This window comes from Meriones unguiculatus, chromosome 3 (assembly GCF_030254825.1).
Source record: "Meriones unguiculatus strain TT.TT164.6M chromosome 3, Bangor_MerUng_6.1, whole genome shotgun sequence".
NCBI lineage: Eukaryota > Metazoa > Chordata > Mammalia > Rodentia > Muridae > Meriones > Meriones unguiculatus.
This window is the reverse complement of record NC_083351.1, coordinates 180,726,770-180,751,782: the sequence shown is the minus strand read 5'-3', so window position 1 is coordinate 180,751,782 and position 25,013 is coordinate 180,726,770. Positions and strand designations below refer to the sequence as shown.

General features: G+C 40.2%; 1 protein-coding gene across 2 annotated transcripts in view; it reads right to left on the bottom strand.

Annotated features, from left to right (window-relative positions):
- The window catches only part of Slc31a1 (solute carrier family 31 member 1), a 29,751-nt gene that overhangs the window by 4,001 nt on the left and 737 nt on the right, over window positions 1-25,013 (bottom strand). The window contains exons 1-3 of one of the 2 annotated variants that reach the window (XM_060381157.1): window positions 2,646-2,758; window positions 1,636-1,819; window positions 1,111-1,183 (exon numbers count right to left, since the gene is read on the bottom strand). In XM_060381157.1, coding sequence (XP_060237140.1) covers window positions 1,111-1,183; window positions 1,636-1,767 — 205 coding nt within the window. In that variant the 5' untranslated portion in view covers window positions 1,768-1,819; window positions 2,646-2,758. Of the gene's footprint in view, window positions 1-1,110; window positions 1,184-1,635; window positions 1,820-2,645; window positions 2,759-25,013 lie in introns of those variants that run through there. The other variant, XM_021648832.2, reaches the window with a different exon arrangement.

The window sequence follows — 25,013 nt, the reverse complement described above, 5'->3', positions numbered from 1 at the left end:
GGCTGAGGCAGAAGAGTATGAATGCACAGTTAGCCTGAGCTCATGGCAAGCAACTATTTCCAAACAAACCAAACAGAAAAAGCATTAGTCTCAGCTTGTGACTAAACTGAATGGTTGCCTTTTTACCTACTCATTGGAGCAGAGATGTGTGTGTGTGTGTGTATATATATACATATATATGTATTTATATGTATATATATATATATATATAGTGAAGAATTGATAAGATGAATGTAGTTATAGGACTGACTTAAATTTAACTTACTACTTGAACTATGTTTCCCCTTCCTTTCCCAAAAGCAAATTGGTTTATTTCAGAAATAAGTTTGGTACCTAAAGCAGTTTAAGTGACCATTATACTCATGCAATTGCAATTTAAATGTAAAGCACACCAATACATGATAGATAAGTGACAGCTACTTTAAAACAAAGAGGGATTCGATGAAATCCGAGCATCAGGAACATGGAAACCAAAGTTTAATGCAACAGAGAAAGCACTGGTTTGGAGAGTTATAAAAAGTATGGACTTCTTTTAGCTCTGTGAGATTCAGAACAAGCTATCTCTATTATATGAAGCTATCTGTAAACAGGCAGTTATGAGATCAACACTCCCCCCCCCTTGGAGGTTAGCCTCTATGCTATCCTAAAGTATCTATGTAGTCATGGCTATCTTTGAACTCTCTATGTAGACAAACTGGCCTTGAATTCACAAAGATCCTCCGCCTTTGCCTCTCAACTGCTGGGATGGTATGCTGCCATACCTGCTAATATCAACAGTTTTTAACCTAGGGTTACACTGTGGTATTTGAACATGCTTATAATCTTAGGCCTAGGACCAATAGCTTAGCAAATGAGAATTGGATTGCAAAAGATCTTTACCTGGCATTTTAATTATTTTCAGTGCTCCAAAGCACACACATTAATTAAAGGAAGCTCACCAGAGGATCAAACATGTATGCATCCATCCACCTTCTGATTGGGACTAGGGATGGTGCTAGTTATGACCCAGCCATATTGACCCAGTGATAGGACAGAAAGAGGTGCTGGCTTTCCAAATCCATGTTAACACCTCTCATTGTCATCTTCAAAGATTATCTGATGGTTACTCACCTCCAGGTGTGTTGATTACCAAACCGGAAAACAATAGGTTCACATCCTTAAAGCCAAAGTAGAAGGTCATAGGCTGCCAGAAAACCAAAGCAAGTCAGTTAGAAGACTGAAGATCCTAATGGGACTCTCTGGCAAAGAGACTTAGAACAGTTAAAAGCAACATGTCTAGAGAAGAAGAAATACTTGAAGCAGTGGGCAGCTTTACTACCTTGGTGCTAAAAGCGTCCCCCACCACACCATCTCATGCCTTTCTCTTTTCTACATCAAACACAACACTAGGATTTAATCCAGGAAAGGATGGATTTTAAAAGAAAGGATCATAGAAGAAAGAGTTCTAGAGAATCTTGGTTCTGGTGTCACTTGGTTTTTAACAGTCCTGCCACACAAATAATGGTAAATCACGAGACTTGCGGGGGGGGGGTCTGCTTTGGTTTCTCTCTTGGGTAACCTCCCAGTACTAAAATTCCATGTTTCTATTTTCCACGTGTGTGGGCAAGGGCCTGTGCTGTCCTCTGTGACATTTACCATCTTCATGCTGTGTCCTCCACCATGATTGTGTGAGGCCGAAGTGGTCGGGTGATGGTGAGGTGGCATGGTACTGTTGTGGTCCATGTGGTTCATCTCCATATGGTTCATCCCCATATGGTTCATCCCCATATGGTCCGAAGGATCCAGTTTTCCAGAAAAAGATGACAGTCAGCAGAAAAGTCTTTCAAAAAAACAATTATATATATTAAGAACATAGTATTTTCAGTAACTACTTTGTCTAAACAGAATTTTGTTCAATGAACAAACCCTCTCCCAGACACAGAGGAACTTGGACTAAGGATCACCTTTGAGAAGAAGCACAAAGGGCTTGTACTGAAGGCTTGAGCCACTTATTCCTTACTCTGTAGAATTACTCCTCTAAGACACAAGTTTAATGTGTGTTCAATTTAAATATAATGTAGAGAAAAGCAGCTTCTTCAGATCACAGGAAATAGATAATTTGAAATAGTGTATAAGTGGAAGCCAATAACAAAATGTAATAGAAGGCTTTCTGATCATAAACACCAGTAGATAAAAAGCCAGGACTTCAGATAATTTTCCTAATTGGGATGGTCTGTGTTTAACCAGGACATTCAGGTTCTACTCAGGCTTAGAGACAATCAGCTTTGAGCTCATTTATATCTGAAGAAAAGTCTGTTGTTGCCTCAGGCAAGTAGTGTACCCAGACATTAGACACAGTTTCGGTCCCATCAGGACATTAGAGTTAAGAGCATGAAAAACAAGGTATAAATTGGAAATTGGATGGTTTCTATTAAATTAGGTTTAGATACTTCATATTCAGCCTTGTATCTTGCACCACATTAATGCTTTACTGCAGAGGTAAACGTGAGTCAGGGGCAGAAACTCCCATAGTTGTTGTGTGGGCAGGGGATTAGGAAGTTGGGCTGTATGTGCAGGTTTTCCATAAAACCTGCATTTCCTTTTTCTTCTTTCGGGGTTTTCAAGATAGGGTGTCTCTGTGTAGCCCTGGCTGTCCTGGAACTCACTCTGTAGAGCAGGCTGTAGACTCGGATACATCTGCCTCTGCTGGATTAAAGGCTTGTGCTTCCCCCACCCGCCAGGATGAAGACCTGTCTTCTCTCAGCCTTCTGCAAAACAGCAAGTTTGTTGAACCCCTGAGCCACCTGTCTAGCTCCTAAAATCTTTTTCTGTGTCCCTCAACTCCAGTGTGCAGAAGGAGTTCAAAACAGGAGCAGGGGATGGTGGTGCACACCTGTAATCTCAGCACTCAGGAGGAGCAGGAAGAAAGAATCAGAGTTTGAGGCAAGCTTGGACTACATAGTGAGACCCTCTCTTAAAAGGAAAAAGAACTTCTGGGCATTTAAGGACTTGAGTCTGAGTATGCTTCTGATTATTCATTCGATCAAGTTCCTATCGTGGACCCATGCTGGAAGCTAAGTACCTGTAGCTCCACCTCAAATAAAGCAAAGTACCTGATAAGGAGAGCAACAGTGAAGTAAACAATAATTTCATGATGTCCTCAGCTATGGAGGAAATAAGCAGGACAGCAGGACATCACTGAGATGTGAGGAAGAGATGCACCTCAAGTAGGAAGTTTAAAGCTAAAAAGTTGTATGTCTAACTCAAGAACACAGCCATCTCTCCCTACCCCATGACTCTGACAGCAGGCTTACAAATGTCACCACACAGGCAAAATCAGAGTTCCACTGTGAATTTCAGTAACTGTTATGCTGGACCCTGCGTTAGCATTATAGACAATCATCTAGTTCCCCTAACACCATTGTTATGGCATTAAGCGGTTTTACTCAGGAAATTTTTATAAATAAACAACAAATAACAGAAGATATAATAGCCCACAAGTGTCAACGATGGGACAATTGGCTAGCAGTCAGCAGTTTTCCTTTAGAGAGGAAATTATGATGAAATGGTGGGATTATTGGTTATAACCTATGATTCTGATGAAATGGCAAATGGCATCAGGATAAAAGAAGCCAGAACGACTAATAAAGATTCACAAACATAAGTTACAAATTTTGTTTCCTTCCACTGTAAGGCTGGAAAATGGGAACATTAGAAAGGCATTGAAGATAATTTCATTCCATATTATCAACAGGAATCCATGCCATGGAGAGGCTGGGGACATTTTATTGGGTACTGTCATTTCTATCTTATTATTTTATGTGCATTAGTGTGAAGGTGTCAGATCCCTTGGAAGTGAGGTTACAGACAGTTGTGAGCTGCCATGTGAGTGCTGGGAATTGAACCTTTGGAATTGGGTCCTTTGGAAGAGCAGACAGTGTGCTCTTAATCACCGAGCCATCTCTCCAGCCCTGGGTACTGTCATTTCTAAGAGGCTGAGGGAGATAAAGAAATGAACCACACAGTCTTTCCTTAAAGACGAAAGAGTTGAAGGAGAAACTGAGCAAACACTTCCTGACATGTACTCTTTAAAAAGGAGGAACACAGCACCACCAACTACTTGCGCTCCACACCCTTGATTTCTTCAAACTATGACAATACTGTTTTTAGTAACAATATTTGAAGACTTGGAGGTTTCCTTTTGTTCAAGCCCCATGTACCAACTAGAGAGAGCTATTCAATGGTAAATATAAAAAACTCTTGAGGCAGCTCAGTGACCCAGGAATTCATTCCTTCAAAGCTCAAGAAGAGCTTTAAACTATGCACCTGTTTTGCAGTGTCACTCATGTAGGATACATTCCACTCAAATGCACTAGAGAGCAGGAAGACAAGCTGCTGTGTTTCTTGTAGTGGACAATGGACTCTGTAATGGGAGCCTTCTGCAAGGCTTGCCCAGTGAGGTCTGCCTGGGAGGTTACAGACTGGGGGAAACCAGCATACAGTGTAGCTCAGACTACAACCTTGTGCTCACCAAACTTGCTCGAGGACTGTAGCTCAGTGAAGCATCATTTGCTTAGCATGGGGCCCTGGGTTTGACCCTAACAGTGAAAGGGTGAAATTAGGAAAATCCCCACACAACTATGTCAAGCCAAATTCAGATAAGTAGATTCAATATATAATATTAATAGAATATATAGCAGGAAGAACTCAGAAATTATTTTGAAAACATAATAAATAAGGGCTGGAGTTATAGCTCAGTGGCAAAGCACTTGCCTAGCACAGGTGAGGCCTTGCAATCCATCACCAGCATGGCAAAAAAAGTGTTTATTTTTAAATTTTGTATCTTTATTCACTTTTATTGCATGATTTTTTGGGTCCTTTGTAAGAACAGCCCGTGCTCTTAACTGCTGAGCCATTTTTCTAGTCCCCTGAAATTTTAATCATAAAAGTAAATGTCAGTTTATAATTTTTTTTGTCATCTTAGTTTTTCAGTGATGTGTCATGTGTTTGGATAACTGACTATATGTATATATACATACACATATATACATATATAACACACTTAACTCATTCCCTCTAGAAAATAAATTCTATTCATAGGAGGCAAACTGGTATTGTTAGTTTTCCTTTTATAGCTTTAAGTTGACCCAAGTTTAGTTCATTCTATAATAAAAATGGATACTGACAGGAGAAAGAGTAGTCAGAACTCAGAAGCACATGAGACTGTCTGGCCTTAGTTCACAATCTGAATAGTTTGACCCCTTAGTAACCTGGAGCTGGGCTTTTCTGTTTGATTTATTTATGCTTCTCAAACTCACAGCAACTTGCTCTCTAAGAACTGTTTTCTGTAATGTAGCTCCACCCTCACCACCTCTTTCTAAGAACCCGGTTCAAGGTCCACAAAGCAGCTGGAGTACATTTTATGGAATCAAGTTCTCCATTATAAAGCAATTAGTGGACCAAGTGGTGATGAATAAGAGGCGGAACTTAAAATCTCTGCAATAAAGCATTGATCCAGTGGGTTTCTGTTTGGGCACACTATGGGTATATGGTAATTCTATGCTAAAACTCAACTTTCCCTTTGCTCCTTATCCTCTATTATTTTATCAGGTTCATACATTATTTATAAAGAAGAACTAGCAAAACATGAATAGAACTGAAAAACAAACAAACAAACAAAAAATCCTTGACTCTTAACTTACAATGTGGTAAAAACCTACTTGCAATATTGTTCTGTTACTGAGCTTCTTATAAGTAGGTAGAAAGAACAGAGATACAGTACTTTTATTTACGTCATTGCCAATTCAGATTAATCTAGTTTTCTTTAATATAATTCAAATAGGACTCATATTTGAAAATCACCTTTGTATTGGAAAATGCAGTGAAGGAAGTTAACATCAGGTATGTGGAAGTTCCTAAGCTCCTAGTGTAGACAACTTCTTGTATTTTTAAGGAAATACAAAACAGTCTAAGAACTGACAAAAACATAACAAAACACATTGCAGATTTTAGTTCATATAACTTTGTTAAGAAGTCTGTTTCTACTCAGCTTCTTAGGAGAATCTGTCTTTAGAGGTGTCCTGATGGATACGGTCAGGTGGGGGAAACGGGACACTCTACAGTGTAAAGTCTACAATGTTGGGTAGCCCTGCTGTTCTCTCTGTCCTTCTTTCTTGTATCTAAGCATACATGTTCATACAAATAGCTTTCTTCCTATTCTAATTCATTCAGCCCACCCCTAAGAACTATCAGAAAAACTATCTTCTCTAACAAAAACTCACCTAAAAGATTAACTTGAGGCAGGTCATGATACAGACCTGTAAACCTTGGTAGGTCATAAGTTTCAGGCTAGCCTGAGCTACATAAAGAGACCCAGTCTCAAAAAGGTAAACCAAGTCAAATAAAACAAAATGCTTAAAAAGCCAGACTTTGCAAGTCCTGGAATATCTAGCAAAATAAAAATGAATTTGTGGACAGAAGCCAGACATTAATAAGAAAGCTGAATCCTGTTGGCACTCTGAGCCTCAGCACTCAAAGTGTTTCTAACAGTGAGCTCTAAGCTTCACATTCTTTTATTTTCCTGGTGTTACATAATACCAGGTGGAGGAGAAACACTCTCTTGGGACTATGGAGTAAACCCACAAAAGGCAGTAAGGAAGTGGTCATGTTTGGCATGCAGGCCCTCTTCCTAGCCCAGGCAGATATAATCTAGAGTCTTGGACAGTTCTGGAAACTGCCTAGGTCTCTCCCAACTTTCCTGAGAAGGGGAATAAAGAAGGCTTTTATTCTTAAAATGATGAAGGCTATGTTTCCTGGAGACTGGTACAAACACGAACCAGACACTCAGCCTTCTTGCTTTTGGAAAAAAACAAAAAACAAAACAAAACAAAAAACAACCCAAACACCTCAAGGTCAAACAGATTAAGCCACAACAAACAGGGATTTATGCTTCTGGACTATGGCCACATGATCAAGTAGCCAGTTTAGCTGCACTGATACTACCTTTTGATAACCTGTACAGGGCTAGTAGATAGTCTGAGAACTGGCCTGACTGTGTTTCAAGTAGCTTTCCAAAACTTTCTTGTATGAAGGATTGATCTACTCTTTCATAGTCCATCTTTGAGGATGACCATAAGGGAACTTTCCTATGGCTAAACTTGATGGCTTTATGAAAATCTCTCTCTCTCACACCTTTTCTCTTAGCTTTTCATATTTTAAGTTTCCCAATGAGCTGGTTCTGGCAGCTTATGCCTTTAATCCCAGCACAGGACTACCTAGTGAGACCCTGCGGGAGGAGGGAAACCCCAGGTGAAACAATGCTTCAGTTTCACTGTCTTAACTTTCACTCCAAAAGAGATCATCTATAAATCCTCACCTACTTCCCTTCACAGCATTGGCTGGGCTGTGAAAGATGTCAGGTGGGTTAAGAATTGATGTAGGGAATCTTTGAAGATTTTCAGTGATCACTATCATTATGTTCTTTTTCTTTTTCTTCACCACATGTCACAGTAAGCATTACTTGAGATAATTTGTGGAGTCCCTGAAAGCACTTTTTATGGAGGAAACCAGGCTGTGCCTTTGTACACATTCTAGCAACTGTAGAATTCATGTGGTTGATTTACTCATACATTAGACTCCCAAGCTGCATCAAAAGTAACTAACCACCAGACACAAAAGGAAACACTACTTCAAATAGTTAGACTTAAGAGCTTTCGTTTATGAGAGCAGCCAATAATCTAGGCAAACAAGAAATGCTGCAAGGATTGACAAGTTTTTAAAATCATAAAACAACAGCTATCAATTAGTGGCTCTTCTTCCTGGAGGCTTTTGGCGAGGACTATCTTTTCAGCAAGAACAGTAATTCAGTTGTCCTGAAACTCCAAATCTAATTCTGTCCATGGACAGCAAACCTGTGATCTGATTCTAATCAGAGAAAGACAACAAATGCCCTGTTTCCGGCTATTAGTTGAAGGTCACTTTCTCATGTCATAAATTTCATCAGCCCACATTACTCCACCTAATTAAGCCATTTGGACTGAACAAGCAAGAAAAGGAAACCTGTTTGGGCAAGACACATGCTGGGGGACTAACTGCATGAGGAATTACATAGCCACTGAGGGCCATCATTTTAAAGAGAAAGCTGCTGATGTCAAACAGTGCTTACAATGTCCCTTGCCCAGACCCTGCATCACTTTATGTCTGTCTTCTGGACAAACATAAATGAACAGTACAACTACCACATAAGCAATACAACAAAGGAGAGAAAAAAAAGCCAAAACTAGTTTAAACATGAGATGTGATAGTTTACTGTGAAAATTGTTGTGTACATTAGGGCGCCATTTCCCTTAACTGTAAAAACAGGACAGTATATTATTAGCGGAGCCTAACCCAAAGCTGAAGTCTCATTCTACACTCTGCCTTGTATCTAGTAAAACTGAATGTCTCTAACATCCTTACTATTGGACTTCATAGGGAGCACCCTGCCTTATTTACCTTTGGATCTCCTACATTTTAACACCTTGAATACAGTAATAAGTTATAGCATCTTCATAAGTAAATTGCTGTTTTGAGACAGTGTCTCACCATACAACTTTGGCTGGCCTTGAATTCAGAGATCCATGTGTCTCTGCCTCTCACGTGCTGAGATAAAAGTCATGTGCCACCACACCTAGCTTCCTTAATATTTAGGGATATACTAAAAAGACACCCTAATTTCCTCTTTACTATCTTAAGGTGTCTGATATGCTTTATAGTATCTGATATGTATCAAACCATTCAATAGCTTTATTTTAAGAAGTAACAAGCAGTAGATGATATAGAAGTAACAGACAAACTGATTTGTTTGTTTGCCTTACTTCAGACCTAAGTAAAACCCAGGAAAGAAAACTTGCAGGTAGGACTATCCATTATTTATTTTTGTGGTGGTAGAACTGAACTCAAGGCTTTGAGCCTGGGTGAACTTTACTGAGCTACATTCTCTAGCCTGCAAGATGAACCTTTAAGAGTTGGATGAATTAATCTCACTTCAACTATTTATTTCATAGAAGTCTATAGTTTGAAACTACAAATTTGAATATTTATATTTTCTGGCCTAACTGGTTTACCTTTATAGATAGATGGATTTAAAAGATATTTATTTTGATCGACAAATGTGAGGAGAGAGGTTAATAACAAAACTCTTACTTATTTCTAAAAGTGAAGGGGAAAATAAGTTAAAAAAAATGAAGGTAGGAAAAGGACAGTGGCTATCAACCTTCAAGTGGATTGAAATGTCAGCCCAGATCCTAGGAACTGAGTCTTGAAGGCCCTATGCCTTGACAAGTCACACGTAAATATACAATAGAGTAAATGGAAGAGCTGTCAGATTAGATCAAGCTAAAAGTCTATTTACTCTGTACATTTATTAAATAAATAATTAAACAGAACCTGAACAAGCTGGGCAGTGGTGGTGCACACCTTTAATCCCAGCACTTAGGAGGCAGAGGCAGGTAGATGGGATCTCTATGAGTGAGGCCAGCCTGGTCTACAGAGTGAGTTCCAGGAAGGCAAGATTATACAGAGAAACCCTGTCTCAAAAAAAAAAAAAAAAAAAAAAAAAAAAAGAACCTGAATAAATGGCATGTTAAAAAAAAAATCCTTTTTGAAAATCCAACATAGTATCTTTTCAAGACGAGGAACCAAGGTGCAGAGAACCTCATTGGCCTAGTCAATGCTATACTAGAAAATCGAGGCCTCTTTGCTAGCAGCTCCATCTTCCTGACTAGTCCAGTCTCTGGAATTTAGAAGATCTGGCCGGCCTCTGGGTTTCACCATTGACAACTCTGTTCCCACCTTTGCGCCTACATTACTCTTGTACTCCAGATACTAGTTTCTTCAGCTTTAAATGTCCACTCTTCCAATCTTCTGGGCAACAAGTCCTCCCCAGCTTCCAGGGTCTACTCAAAGACTACTGCACATCTGTAAAACATGTAGCTTTTCCAGTAAGTTTTAACTGTTTTCATGACTTTTTCAGTCTGTGTTTATTTCTGTTAGCATGCTAACAGAATTGTACAGAGAGAAGGCAGAAGAAGAGTTGGCTGGAAGAAGCAGTTCTCCAGAATTCCTTCTCATCAGCGACAAACACCTCAAACCTCTTCTACACACCTTTATTATTATTATTATTATTATTATTATTTTATTTTATTACATGCTAAGGAAAGGAGCCCGGAGTCAAACAATCAGGACCCCAAAGAAACAAACGAACTGGAAAGGCCTTAGAAGTCACAGCATGGACCCTTGTATAAATATAGGAATTAAAAAATATTTTATTTTTATTTTTTAGATTCATTTATTAGGTATACAATGTTCTGTCTGCATGTACACCTGCACACCAGAAAAGGGCACTGGATTTCATCATAGATGGTTGTGAGCCACCATGTGTGTGCTGGGAATTGAACTCAGGACCTCTGGAAGAGCCACCAGTGCTCTTAACCTCTGAGCCATCTCTCCAGCCCAAACACAGGAATTTTTAATAACTGCTCCAGCACCTGTAGGAACATGTCAGGGAAGTGTAATGCTCCATTCCAGCCAAGCCAAATACAGAAGCTGTTCCACGGGGATCGGAACTGCGCTGTTTGAGGGTGATGATGTTTGAAGAACCAGCAGTCCAGGTTGAACTAGTATCTCTACTTGAGGTGTTTACTGTTTCTCAAGCTGTAAATTGCTCTTTAGGCTGCAATACAAGGAACTCTATTCTCCTCAACAGGCACACTTATTTATTATCTGACTTTCAGGTCTCTCTCTCTCTTTCTCTCTCATATTCTCAGTCTAATCCTCTTGTGTTTCCCCTCTTATCTCAATCTAATCCTCTTCTTAGCCTTTCTGAATGAATTTAAAACTTTGAAACTTGCCTTTTTTTTTAAAACTCTGTCCTCTTGGAGGACATTATCTCCCATTTCTCCCTTTCTCCCATTATCTCCATAGGTCCAAATACTGTCATGATTTACATGTATTGTGTACCCGAAAGAAGGATAAATCAAAGCCTATAACTCTTGTGAGTGGACACTGCACTTCATTCTGTGTAATTAGGATGTCACTTTGATGAGGTTTTTCTTGTATTTCTAACAAAAAAAATCTCTTCTTTTTTGACTTTCCTACTTAATTGGCAGTTCTTAACATACTAGATGAAAAATATCACATAAACCTAGTAAGTTCCTTGAGGACAAGAAACTCTAATTCCTACCTGAAAGCCTCTAAAGAACACTCTACAAGTAGTCTTTGAAAAGGTATTTGTTGGGCTGTGGATGAAGCTCACTCAGGTGGCTGAAGGCTCACCAGCTTGCAGGAAGCCCTGAGCTCCATCTCTAGCATTACCATATAAACAGGGCACAGTGGTGCAAGTTTCTATTCCTAGCAATTAGGAAGTAGGAACAGAAGGATCAGAAGTTCAAGATCATCTTCAGCGACATAAGGACTTCAAGGCTAGTTATGCTACACAAGATCTTTCCCCTCTCCCCAAAACAAAGTATTTATTAATTCTTATAAAAGCTATGTAGATTTTAATATCTATTTACATGTAAGCAGATAAAAATGACAAGCTATTTGCTTTTGAGGAGCTCCTCCAGGAGAGAAATCCCTCATTAAATACGGAAGCAAATCAGTATGTGTAGGTATACACAATGTGTGGTAAGTGAATGATGGGGTACACAGCTGTGGACGGAAGAGCCCACCAGAGAAGAGGAGGCAGAGTGGGCCATGTAGAAAGAAAAGAGGAGTACTTTTAAAGGAGGTGGCATTTAAGCACTGCTAAATTATTAGAACTCAGTATATGAGCAGGAAAGTGTCAAGAGAAGAAAGGCAAGAGAAGAATCTCGGTTATCCATGGTCAACAACACATACAGGGAGAGAAGAGGTTAATGAGACTGAAGTGGTTGTTCCTTTGCTTAGACAGTGCTCAAGAAGAGTTGAGGAATATCAGATAAAGGGCTTACAGTTGATCAGTCAGGAGCCTATAACTGTATCTGAAGGATAACTGAGTTATTTCCAAGTAGCAAGGAGGGAGTGACATGAGTGTAGGGTTATAAGGTATTCAAATTCTGGCTCTGTCCATTTCTGGCTCCTGGAGATAATCCTTTAAGTAGTCTCTCGTGTTTAGGTGTGCAGTAAGCACCATGTACAGAAGTTGTGTTGAATTCAAAGCACTTGGATAAACCACTCAAACCTGATCCTTGTCAACCAGCCAGCTAAGCAAAGAAACAAAGTGCAGGTAGACTAAGCTCCAGGAAGCACACAGCACAATATAAGATGGCAAGTGCTTAAGAGTTTTCACTGGGCCCCATAACTGTGTTACTCTAGTACACTTTCTACAGCGGCACAAAACACACCAAATGCTTCACTTAAACCTCTACAACACCAGTGATAAGTGGTAGGTAGGTCCCATTTAAATGTCCTGCTTAAGGACAACATACAAGAGTCAGTTCACCAGTATAGATGGTTGTGAGCCACCATGTAGTTTCTGGGAATTGAACTCAGGACCTCTGGAAGAACACACAGTGCTCTTAACCACTGAGCCCCCAGAATAGCTCTTTGAGGGGGCCTAAAGACAGCCTAGAAGAAACCCTAATAAGCTATGGGATGATGCTGGGTCCAAGACCATCATGCAGAATTACTTTGTGTAAAACATTTCTTAAGTCTCAGTATCACTGGCATTTTGAGCTAGACAATCCTTCATTACAAGCTGCCACATGTTACAGGATGTTAAACAGCATCCTTATCCTCTCTCACAAAGTAACAGCTAGAAAACCAATCCTACCCACAGACTCACACTTCCCAGCATAATTCCCAGGCATCATGAGTTTGAGGTCACCGAACCTTTATAGTAATCACAATTAGAAATTTTGATTCTAGCCCTGATTATTTTTCTTATACATTAGGCAATTTGACCTTTCATAATTCTCTTAGTCAAGGGATGGAACAATTTATCTTTAGTGCCTATTTGGCTTAACAGTTCAGATGTGTACAGCTTTGTCAATAAAGCAAACACACATGTCTTTCTAAATGCACCTGGAGCTGATATGCTTTAGACAGTTTGACCTTTCAGGTCTTTAGCATTTACTTATCATCTACTACTGTCCAGTTCACTTTGAAATAATCATCTCTTCTGAGGCATTTTATCAAAGTTGAGACAGCAAGAGCCTTTGCTGCTGATTGGTGTATGGCTTGCCATCACTGTAACTCAGAGCAAGTTATTAAAACTTTGTAAAAACATGAACACATAAAACTGGGATAACATCACAGCATTATAAAAAATCAAATGTAAATATATACATGAAAGCAACTGCTACCCTAATAACACACACAAGAAATAATAATGCTAATTACTTGCTTCCTAATGCAAATTCTTCTCAAAGCACAGCCCAAAGACTACTTGGATCCAAATCATCAGTAATATTGTTGAAAATAAACCCAGGAAGCTAAGGAGGCAGGATTATGAGGTCCAGCCTAGCTTGAGCTACATAGCAAGTTCAAGGCCACCCTGGTCTACCTAGAGAGACCATGTCTCAAAAAAAAAAAAAAAAAAAAAAAAAAGAGTAGAAAAGAAAAGAAGCAAGGGATGGAGAGATGGCTCAATATTTAAGAGTAAGAGCACTGACTGCTTTTTCTAGCATCCAAATTAGCAGCTCACAGAAATCTGTAACTCCAGTCCCAGGGGAATTCCCACACCTTCTGGCCTTCAAGGGTATCAGACATCCAGATGATACATGGCCATTCAAGTGGGCAGAACACCTATACATACAGAAAGTTTAAGAGAAGAGGAAAGAACAATAGCCCTCCCTATTCAGTCTGTGTTCTGTGGTTTGCGAGTTAAGTATAATACAGTGATAAATTGTTTGGATGAGCCAGTGAGATGGCTCAGCAGGCAAAGGAACCTGCTGCCAAGTGCTTTTACCCTAAGCCAGCTCTCACTGGTCCCAAATAGTATACTTTCTATAGTTTTGCATTTCCAGTTTAAAAACAAGGACACTATGGACAGAAAAAAAGATATCTTTTCTTCTTACTTATGGCAACTCTGCAGATCTGTATTTACTTTCCAGTGGGTAGGATGGTGGTACTTACTAGTTGTAGGCCTGTGGGCAAATTACTTAATAGCTTTATGCCTCAGCACAAAGGGGAAATAAAATAACTTATCTCAGAGGATTACTGTAAGAGATATTATCAGGGTTCCACTGAGGCAACAACATAAGAGGAGAGTCTGATTCCCTCTAATAGGGGTGACAAAGCTGGGTGTGGAAGATCATGGCTGAAATTCTAGCCTTCACTCATCAGGCTGAGCCAGGAGGGCTGCCAGGCCAGCCTGGGCTAAACACTGAGACACTGTCTCAGACAAATCAAGTTAAGTGAAACACAGAGAAGACAACAATATCTGTATTGAGACAAGGTGGATGAAAACACTAAAGCACAGTGTCAAAACACAGCAAGTCCTCCACAAACATTCTAAATCATTCCATGGTCAGATTCCCTTTTCAGCACTGGGAGGCTCAGCAGGAGGATCTCTGAGAGAGTTAGAGGTCAGCCAGAGCAACGAAGGAAGAAAGTCTCAAAACCAAGTAACACCCCCCCCCAACAATTATTACTTTTTCTTAAAAAAAAAAAAAAAAAGCTGGGTGGTGGTGACACATGCCTTTATTCCCAGCTCTCTGGCAGGCAGATCATCTTGAAATGGAAATGGGATTTATTATAGTATATATATACATATAATACAGCATTTTTTTCCATCTTATCTCTTCTACATTCTATTTAGGACTAGGAACAGTTCAGAGGTACAAGATAGTACCCTCATGGTATAGCTGAAATCGTAATAAGGAAACTCTTTTCTCTACTAGTTTTCTATAAGGTTTCTGAGTCTTTGACAGAGTACCTAGCCAGGCAAAAGGTACCTGCAGGGCTTCAGTCACTCAGCAGCAACTTCCCCTGAAGGCCTGGAAGCCTTTGGTAGGGCTACCCAGGGAAGCCACGTGCTAGCCTACAAGTGTGTCCTCTGACCTCTAGGGGTTGTAGTTCAACACTTGGCCTGATTATTGAACTCTTGTCCCCCAGAGTTCATTGGTGCCATTCCACAGAGAGACTATGCACAATTACCTGGCCAACAGGAAGGTTTTATTCTAAAATCCAAAAGGCAGCGCTCATCAAATCGTATCTTCTTACTCTACTCTGGGTGGCTGGAGGAGTACAACAGCCCCCAAACTCCAAAAAACAACAAACCCAAACCAAACAAAAACCAACCAACCAACCAACAAAACAAACAAACAGAATCACAAAAATGAAAGCAAAACAAATCAGTTATCTACTTACTCTGAGTTCTATAGCTTCAGACACATGAAGTGAGATTTGTGGGAGTGAAGGAAGACATGTTTGATATGCTCATCTGCTGTGCTTACTATGTGTGCTTTCCTTCACAGCCAGCAAAACAATCCTCCAAAATGTCAACCATAACACCAAGAATGACCCTGGACACCAGGAAGATATGCGTATGCATTAATGCAACACACACACTCACACAACTCCTCAAGATAACCGCTGACTTTAGTCTCCTCTCTGGAATATACAAAGGGATGAGGAGTTGAAAGGTGACAAAGCTGTGCAGAGAAAAGGGAAGGCAGGAACCTGGAAGCTGATTCAGTACTCTCTGCCACAGAGGCCACAGGAAATTCATACCAAACGGGCAGGAGGCTCTGGCTTAAAGCTGTGAAAACACACAGCAAACTTTAGAACTGCCTTAGGAATGCAGCAGCAGATGAAGGAGGTAAGAAAGGAAGGAGAGAAGGTTACAGCTTATGTTTAAGAAAGTGTGTATGGGGGGGGGGCTGGAGAGATGGCTCAGCAGTTAAGAGCACTGTCGGCTTTTCCAGCGGTCCTGAGTTCAGTTCCCGGCAATTACATGGCAGTTCCCGGCAATCACATGTGATCTGATGTCCTCTTCTTGCATGCAGGAGTACATGCAGATAGAGCACTCATATATATAAAATAAAGAAAGAAATCTTTTAAAAAAGAAAGAAAGTATGAGGGGAAAAAACTTGATGTGGTGACATACATACCTCTAATCCTAAGACTCCAGAGGTAGAAATAGGAGGATCAAAAGCTCAAGGTTGCTGGGAGCAGTGGCACGCCTGTAATCCCAGCACTCAGGAAGGAAGAGGTAGGCAGATCTCTATGAGTTCAAAGCCAGCCTGGACTACAAAGTGAGTTTAGGCCAGCCAAGGCTACAGAGAAACCCTGTCTTGAAAAATGAGAAAAAGAAAGAAAGAAAGAAACAGAGAGAGAGAAAGAAAGAAAGAAAGAAAGAAAGAAAGAAAGAAAGAAAGAAAGAAAGAAAATTCTATTGTAAAGTTCTTTGGATTAAAACAAAACAAACAAACAAAACAAACAAACAAACAAAAAGCCCACCTCACTGGAGAGCTGAAGAAAGGATGAAGGGAAGATCAATGAAAATCTCAGGAAGAAAACCCCAGCAGTGGGCGGCCTCTGCTCTGAATTTTGAGCATAGTGCTGATGGTAGGTGTAGTCTAGGCAGCCGAGAGACTGCTCAAGAAAAGAGAAATTGACAAAACTGGAGAGTCTCGCGGCTCAATGTCAGTTTCCCTGGGGCATCTGGTGAATTCAGGGGTGGCATAGAAGTCCAGGTACTATGCCGGAGTCAGAACAATTTCTGCAGCTCTGTGTGCATTGGAGAGCCAAGACTACACAGAGAAACCCTATCTCCAACCAACCAAACAAACAAACAAAAAAGGCTCAAGGTTGTCTTCAGCTAGTTTAGGCTAGACTCAAAATAATAGTAGTAGTAGTAATAATAATATTTTAATAATGATGAAATAAAAGACGTTATTGGTGACAATTTTGACTTGTTTTATGGTCTCTAACATCAAAAAGACACAACTATGAAGGTGCCATACACTTCAGAAAGTTATCATACATACCCCATAATTACATACATCTAAGAGGAGGGTAAAACACATTGGCATGGTATTCTTTTTAATCTCACTCCCTCTGTAGATTGTTGTAAAAAGAAAATGTTCTGAATCCTATATGTAAGTAAGGTAAGTATGACTGGGACATGTCCCTTTTTCTGAGTTTATAATATATTCACCTTGTAAATTAATTCTTAAGTAATGTCACACTGAAAAGCATTAGCAAATGTCTAAGACTGTGACACAGGTTACTTTCTCAGTGTAGTTTGTAATTCTCAGCAGAAACCCCATTTACGGGAAAGAGGTGTATGCTAAACAAGTCCCTTGTGCAATACTAGTGGCTCCTAGTTTTGCCTTATCAGCTCCTAATTCTGTCCAAGGCCTCTCCAGAGCCACCTCACTTATCAAATGAGAAAAGGAGAATGGTTCTTAGCAACTTTTAAAAGACTGAATCACCAAAATGAGATATGGCTAATCTAGACAATTAGTTACATACTCTCTTGGAGAAGCCCACACTGTACTTGGGTCTATCTTGCTTTTCCTTTCTTTGGGAAGCTTACGTGTATCTGTCTGTCTTCTGAGTGCTTCTTTTTCTTAATATTTGTATTTCAGCCTATATTAAAACATCTTTTAATTTTTTTTTTGGTTTTATTTGAGACAGGGTTTCTCTGTGTAGCCTTGGTTGTCCTAGACTCACTCTGTAGACCAGGCTGCCCTTGAATTCACCCGAGACCCACCTGCCTCAGCCTCCCAGAGTGCTTGGATTACAGGCATGCTCCACTGTGCCTGGTTTATGTTCAAACATCTTTAATGTTCCTAAAAGTTCCAGAGAATTCCTCAGGCTGCTGAGGGTGGCAGTGTGGAGCTGCATTTGTCCTCACAGCTGACAAAGTTACCCATACAAGGTTCCTATTCAAGTCCTTGTCTCTAAATAATGGAAATTAAGATGTTTCGAACAATTTTCCCTTTCTTTCACTGTGCATTGGCAATTAAAACCCTATAATCATAGTCAGTCTTCAGTTAAAGTCTGATGTATGCGCCCCTGACACCTTGAAACAGCTCAAAATATCTATCCTAAAGGCAAATATGTGAACTGTTATATGTACAAAGCTATGCACTATAGGACTGCCTGTAACAGAAAACACTCAAATACAGCCCAAGTGTCCACTGATTAAATTAGTTATCATATTTCCAGAAAACAGAATACTCTATAGCTATTTAAGAGTAAGGCGTGTCTGTATACTTTAACTCCATGATCTTCCAGATACATTATGAAACTGATGGGAGGAGCACAGTACGCTACATGATATAATTTAAAAATACTTTAAAGGGGGAAAGTATATACACAGTTTACAATTTTAAAAATGAAAAGTCAGGTCTACCTCCTTTATTTTCCAGATAGGGAAACCAAAGCGCACGTTATTGAAGAATGACTTTAACAATCTTTCTAGGTCAGCTTTACACTTGCTTCTGCAATAGGACTCTGTAGGATTTAGCCTGCCCATTTCTCCAGATGGTTTGCTTGGGAGGTGGCTAAGCAGGATGGGTTTCTGAGCCCCACATATCCTTCTTTGGCAGTAAACAGTACAGTGGCTCTTTTCTTTAGCCCAGTCTCACCTTTCTACACAAAGAAGATCAAGTATAAAAATACATTCTTCACAAAGGCCTTTAGAAATCTTTTATTTGTCTGTCCCCCATCCACAACTCCAATTTGATCTGACAAACAAACTCAAAAGGTCCTTTAGTTATGCAATGGCAGAAGGGCCCAAGTTCACTGGGGAGTGGATCTCCTGGACACTGTACTCCACTTCCCTGCTACCCTTTGTTGCTGGCTAAGCCACATCCTGGAATGCAGCAAAAAAAAGACATGCGCACTTACTTCTCTTACTATCCCACTGCAGTCTGGGTGTAGTTTCAGTCCCATAATTAGATCTATTTCGAGTGTGATATATGTAAAGATTTCAGAATGCTTTATGTGTAGTACCAGAGTAAAGCAAAGTACTGTATTATAATACAGTACTTTCACAGACTGAAGTTTGCTAAAAAAAAAAAAAAAAATCACCAGTGAGACAGCTCAGTGGGTAAAGCCACTTGATGAGCAAAATTGGCAACTTCAGTTCAATTCCCAGAACCCAAGTAAAGATGAGAGGAAGAACTGACTCCCCCAAATTGTACTCTGATCTCTACACACGTGCACGCCCATACCCACACTGCATACAGAAATAAACAGCTCAGGCTGGCCTCAAACTGCCTATGTAGCTGAGGACAACCCTAACTCCCTGATTTTCCTGCCTCCACTTCCCAAACTCTATAGCTTTTTTGTTATTTGATTTAAAGAATACTAGCCACTCAAGACACACAGAGGGACAACGTGTTTCTTCATTTACTTGCTTGATATAGTCAAAGGCAGACTGTACTTTGCTACAATTCAAGGTCTTTTATGTTTAAACTGTTCTTTAGTGACAAATATTTCAACTGATGTGCCCAGAATATGGTATGTAACAAAAATTAGGAAACGGCTTTTGTTCAGTAGGAAACTGCAAGTAAATATATAATAGGAACTTAGGTCCGATCAAACTAATTCACAAAAGATGACTTATCAAAGTGCAATAAGAGAATGTAACTGAAAGCAAGAAAACTGCTCCTGGGAGTGACGGTTCAGACCTGGAATCCCAACAAACTTGGGAGGCAGAAGCAGGTGGATCTCTGTTGCTCAAGACTAGCCTGGTCTACAGAGTAAGAGGCTGTCTCAAAACAAACGAACAATAAACCAACCCTCAAAAATCAAGTTGTCCGAAACCCTGGCTAGCGGTTCCATGGTATACTGCAACCAGGGCTGACTAGGGCCAGGAAGAGTGTATAGACCTGACCATAGGCTCTTGCTAGTCATGTTACCCCGAGGAACATGTTCATTCATTCAAGATTTCTAAGATTTTTACTTTATATGCATGACTGTTTTGACTACATGTATGTAAATAGAATGTGCACAGAGATTAGAAGAGGGCGAAAGTCCCTTGAGCAGTGGTTCTCAACCTGTGGCTCATGACCTCATTGAAGATTGACCTACCCTTTCACAGGGGTTGCATATAAGGTATGCTGCGTATCAGACATTTACATTATGATAGCAAATTTATAGCTATGAGGTAGCAAGAAAAATAATGTTATGGTTGGGGGTCACCACAACGTGAGGGACTGTATTAAAGGGTCATGGCCTTAGGAAACTTGAGGGCTGCTGCCCTAGAAGTAGAGTTACAGACAACCGGGAGTTGCAATGTGGTACAGGGAACTAAACCAGGACCCCACAAGAGCAGCCAGGGCTCTTAACCCCCGAGCCATCTCTACTGCCATAGAACTTTGAGCTTTTTACACTTACTTATTTTGTGGGTACAAATGTTTTGCCTGCCATGTATTATATATGTATATGTACCATGTTGTGCATCTCTGATGCCCATGCAAATCACAGAAGGCATCAGATCCCTGAAACTGGAGTTACAGATGGTTGTGAGCCACAATCCAGGTGCTGGGAATTGAACCTGGGTCCTCTGCAAGATAACCAATACTTTTAACCACTGTGCCATCTCTCCAGACCACATTCAATACTTCTTGTTCATGTACTGAATAAAAGTACCATGATGAAGCCCAATCCCAAAGATGGTGGCAGACACATGTAGCTAACCACAACACAGTTTGAGATATAGGAGTTACAGGTAAAGACTGCATGGGAGCTTATATAAGGTTGCCAAAGGCTGGGCATGACGGCATACAACTGTAATCCTAGTGCTTGGGAGCTAGTGGCAGGTCCATCTCTGAATTCTAGGTCAGCCTGGTCTACATGGCGAGTGAGACCTTCTCTTAAAAAACAGCCAAAGCTAAGAAACAATGGAACAGAGACTATGTGTACAGTTAACAGCATCCCCCCTTTATCTTAGGAACCAAATGACTACATTCTGAATGCCTGAACTGCTTGAAAATCACACCAATCCTTATTAATAGTTCTTTAACAAATGTACTGTCTAGGGAAGGACTCAACAAGCTAAAAAGCATCCGTTAATGCTGCTAATGTTTTCCTGAACTTACTTTTGAGAGGCAGACTTCCATCTCATGTTGTATTGCATAATGTCCTCAGCCTACAAAGCCTAAAAAAAACCTAGGGCCATTGTGTAAAGGAAAAGAGGTAGGGTGGACCCTTCTCAACCCCTTCCTTCTCCACAGGGTTTGCATTCCTAAGGATGGGCCCCTCCTTTCTTGGGGATATTACCTAAATCATAAAATGATACAGCTCAAAGCCATGGAACTTCAAAAGCATTTTCTTCCCAGTACTACTATAAGATGTGTGTGAGGGTGTGTGCGCTCGTATGGGCACAGCATACTGTAATGTATTACATATAAGACTTTTGATAACTTGTTACAAACCTAGGTACAACAAAGGACAGGAGACCTGTTTTTAAAAATGGCTTTTCTGTGCTAAGACCTGAATGTGCGAAGTTGCATGAGCAACTTCCTATTGTCCCTACTCCCTGACCCCAGCCATACTTGCTTGGCAAACTTTAAAAAGCATAGTTTTATGAGCGATTTATCTAACATCAGTTGAAGTCCTGTCACTATAAGCATTTCATTTTTCTAGTGATAACTGTGTCATCTTTTGCCTCTTGTTGCACATCTGGAACAAAAACTCAACAGTAGAGCCAAGTTAGAAACAGGAAGGGGAAGGAGTGAAACATTTCTAAAGAGCAGAAACATTTAACACACACACACACCAGGCTGGCCTCAAGCTTCTTATCAATATGCCTTCTCAGATTTGAACTCCTCCCTCCCACATCCACCTCCCCAGTGTTGGGATTACAGGCCACCATTCCAGCTAAGGATCAGAGACTGCTAGTACTTAATTATTACCTTCACAACAGTCATTTCATTTTATTTACAGTCTGGAATCTTTGTTTTCCTCACCTTGAAATTTAGATTACAATCTAAAGGGAAACTGGATTAAAGTTTGAAGATTACTACCAGTGCCCTAAGTAGTGTTTACTATTCCTTAGTTTACCTCAACCAATCTGCATAACCTCATATGCTAGGATTAGTAGGAAGAAATGAAGGGGGTATCTACCCACAAAAGAGAAACTTAACCTTTACAGACTTCTAAAGTAACTGAAGCTTTAAAATGCTAACCATGGGCTGCTGTGGTGCTACGTGCATATAATCCCATCACTGTCGAGGCAGAGGCACGTGTATCTGTGTGATTTGGAGGCAATCCTGGTCTGCATAGCTCCAGGACAGCTGGGGGTACACAGTGAGACCCTGCTAAAAATCAAACAAACCAGCTAAAAATACTGATCATGTCATTTAGAGTACAAATCACTTGATGCTGATTTAAGTGGAAATCTGTCATCTTGGACTCTCATAATCCTGGCTTTGGGTTGCTTTTAAATATTATTTTTTAATTCTCTGTATATTATTACCTTAAACTCTCAGGAAAAAAATCCTAAAGAACTCCCAAACAATTAACTGACAAAGAAGATGTTTTATTCTATATGGTCATACTGGGAAGAGGGGAAAAATCCAGGGACTCTCTCCTTACAGTTTACCTCAGGATTCTAAAGTGAAGTTGGAGTTTCAGTGGAGGGCCTATTTAAGCACTCCCAGTCAGGGATGGTCTCACACATCATTGTCTTCTGTAACAAACAAAATTTATGTCTAACAAGTTTAAACTCTTTCCAGAAGAAAGGGTTCCTCTCTGGATGGCCCTGGATCTCCCATCATGAGATTCAGGGACCACTGTTTCAATAGTCCAGAAGCTAAACTGTGGAGCACAGGTTTACCCACCTGCTAAGTTGAATATTCTAATACTAACTGAGTACTTACTACCCTGCCAGGTATTGTTTTAGCACTTTATGCCTTACGTGAGTTAACCCATGACATTCATAAGAACTCTAGGAATGGATACTATCATTACCACTATTTTACAAAAGAAAAAAAAAATCTAGCAACTTACCCAAGAGCTATACAATTAATAAGCAGTGAAGAAATTTGACCCTAAAGCTTGCTTAAGTATATGACTTCTACTCTACATAGCCAGTCTAGTGGTTGTGTGTATGAAAATCAAGTTGAATGCTTTGGCTAGACTAGGTAGGAGGGAGTCACACAGATGTCTGCACTCTGCTGTTAGGTGTGGGATTCAACTCTAAAAGCTGGCAGAAACTTTTATAAACACCCAGAAAAATTCTGTAGACAGGCTTCTTTGTGAGCGACTTTGAACCAGTTTTTGTGTGTTGATTTGGGCCAGGCTTTGATAAGCTTTCTACAAAGGACAAAACAGTTAGGCACTGAGGACTGCGTCGTGGCTGCTGCAGATACTCAACTCCACCTTGTAGGATGAAAGTAGCCATAGATAATAAGTAAATAAATTAGCATGACTGTGCTCAATAAAACTGTAAAAACAGGCAGCTGAGATTAAGAGTTGCCTGTAGTCTATTGATCTCTGAGAACCATATGAAGACTAAGTTAAGGCTTTAGGTTATAAACAGCAAAACCTATAGAGGATATTTCTGTTTTAAGCTGGGATAAGATGTGTAAAATGTGCATGATTCCCCACTTCAGCATACTTGAGTTAGCCGAGCCATAGTCCTAAGTGCAGCAGGTAAAAACACAACTCTCATCTTGGAATAACTTGCAAAGCCCCCTTTAGGCTGGTGGTATGTGGCTCATGTTGCTTACTGAAATTCAAGATTGGAAATGCCTGCCTAGTGTCCCAGTCACCAAACAGGCCAGTTTTAGGGTTAATGAATACCTAAAAAACCACTTAAAACACCCACCCAGAATGCAAGAAAAGATCTCACATGTTCTCTTTGTTTTGTTCTCTGGGGAAAAAAAAAAAGCATTACTAGTCCAGTGTAATGACACAGTCTTTAATCCCAGTACTGGAAAGGCATAGGCAGGTGCATCTCTGTGAAAGTTTGAGGCCAGCCTCGTCTACATAATGCATTTTAGGACAGCTACGGCTACACAGATGGACTGTCTCAAAACAAAACAAACAACAATAAAAATACCCAAAACAACAACAACAAAAAATATTCTGAAGAAAGAAAGAAAGAAAGAAAGAAAGAAAGAAAGAAAGAAAGAAGGCATTCTTGAAATGTTTTAGTGCTGGAGTGATCAGGCCTAGGGCAGGGTTAGAACCTACCCATTCACCCCACCCACTTAAGTTCACAATTTCAACAAGCTATTGCTACAGGCTCTAGTCCTAGTGCACAGATTCCAGTTTCTCAATGCTCTAACAGTCAGATTTTACTGCTTTAACAAACATCTTAATCTGTAAAATAAACACAGGAAGCAGACCAACACGCCTTATCCGCAGATAAACAGGAATAATTTACTCACAAGAATTATTAACATATAACATAAAATCTAAGCTACACTGTTTCCCCTTCCCCCTCCCCTGGAGTTTTAGACAATAATACAGTCACCTTCAATGAACAAAAGAGACCAAGCAACCCAGACAGTTCACAGCCAGTACAGCATTTTTATCTTTCTGGAAGCTACCTATAAAAGACAAGGGCCATTGCTGGGCTCTTTGGACCTCACCCGGGGCGGGGGGTGGGGGGAGGCGAGAGTAAATTAAGGAACAAGGGAACAGGGATTAATTCTATTATTCAATCTAATAAAAAATTAATGAGTACCCACTGTGGGCAAGAATACTTACAACTTACTAGTTCAAAAACTATAATAAAAAGCCCCACAGGGGAAGTGCCAGGAGGTACAGAGTTCTCTGGAAGAGAGGAGCTACCAGTCCCTTCAGGATCATCCGAATAGACCAAAGCATTCTGGTAAGGGACACTTTCAGGACCGACCTGACTGAAAAAAACTGAGAGAAAGAACTCCAATGAGATCTCTGGAAAAGGATGTTACACACCCGGACACACTATCTGCTTATCCACAGCGCAGCTAAGCCAGTTCTGGTTCAGGAGTGTTCAAAAATGATACCTGGTTAACCAAACACACACACACACACACACACACACACACACACACAGAGAGAGAGAGAGAGAGAGAGAGAGAGAGAGAGAGAGAGAGAGAGAGAGAGAGAACTGGAGGCGG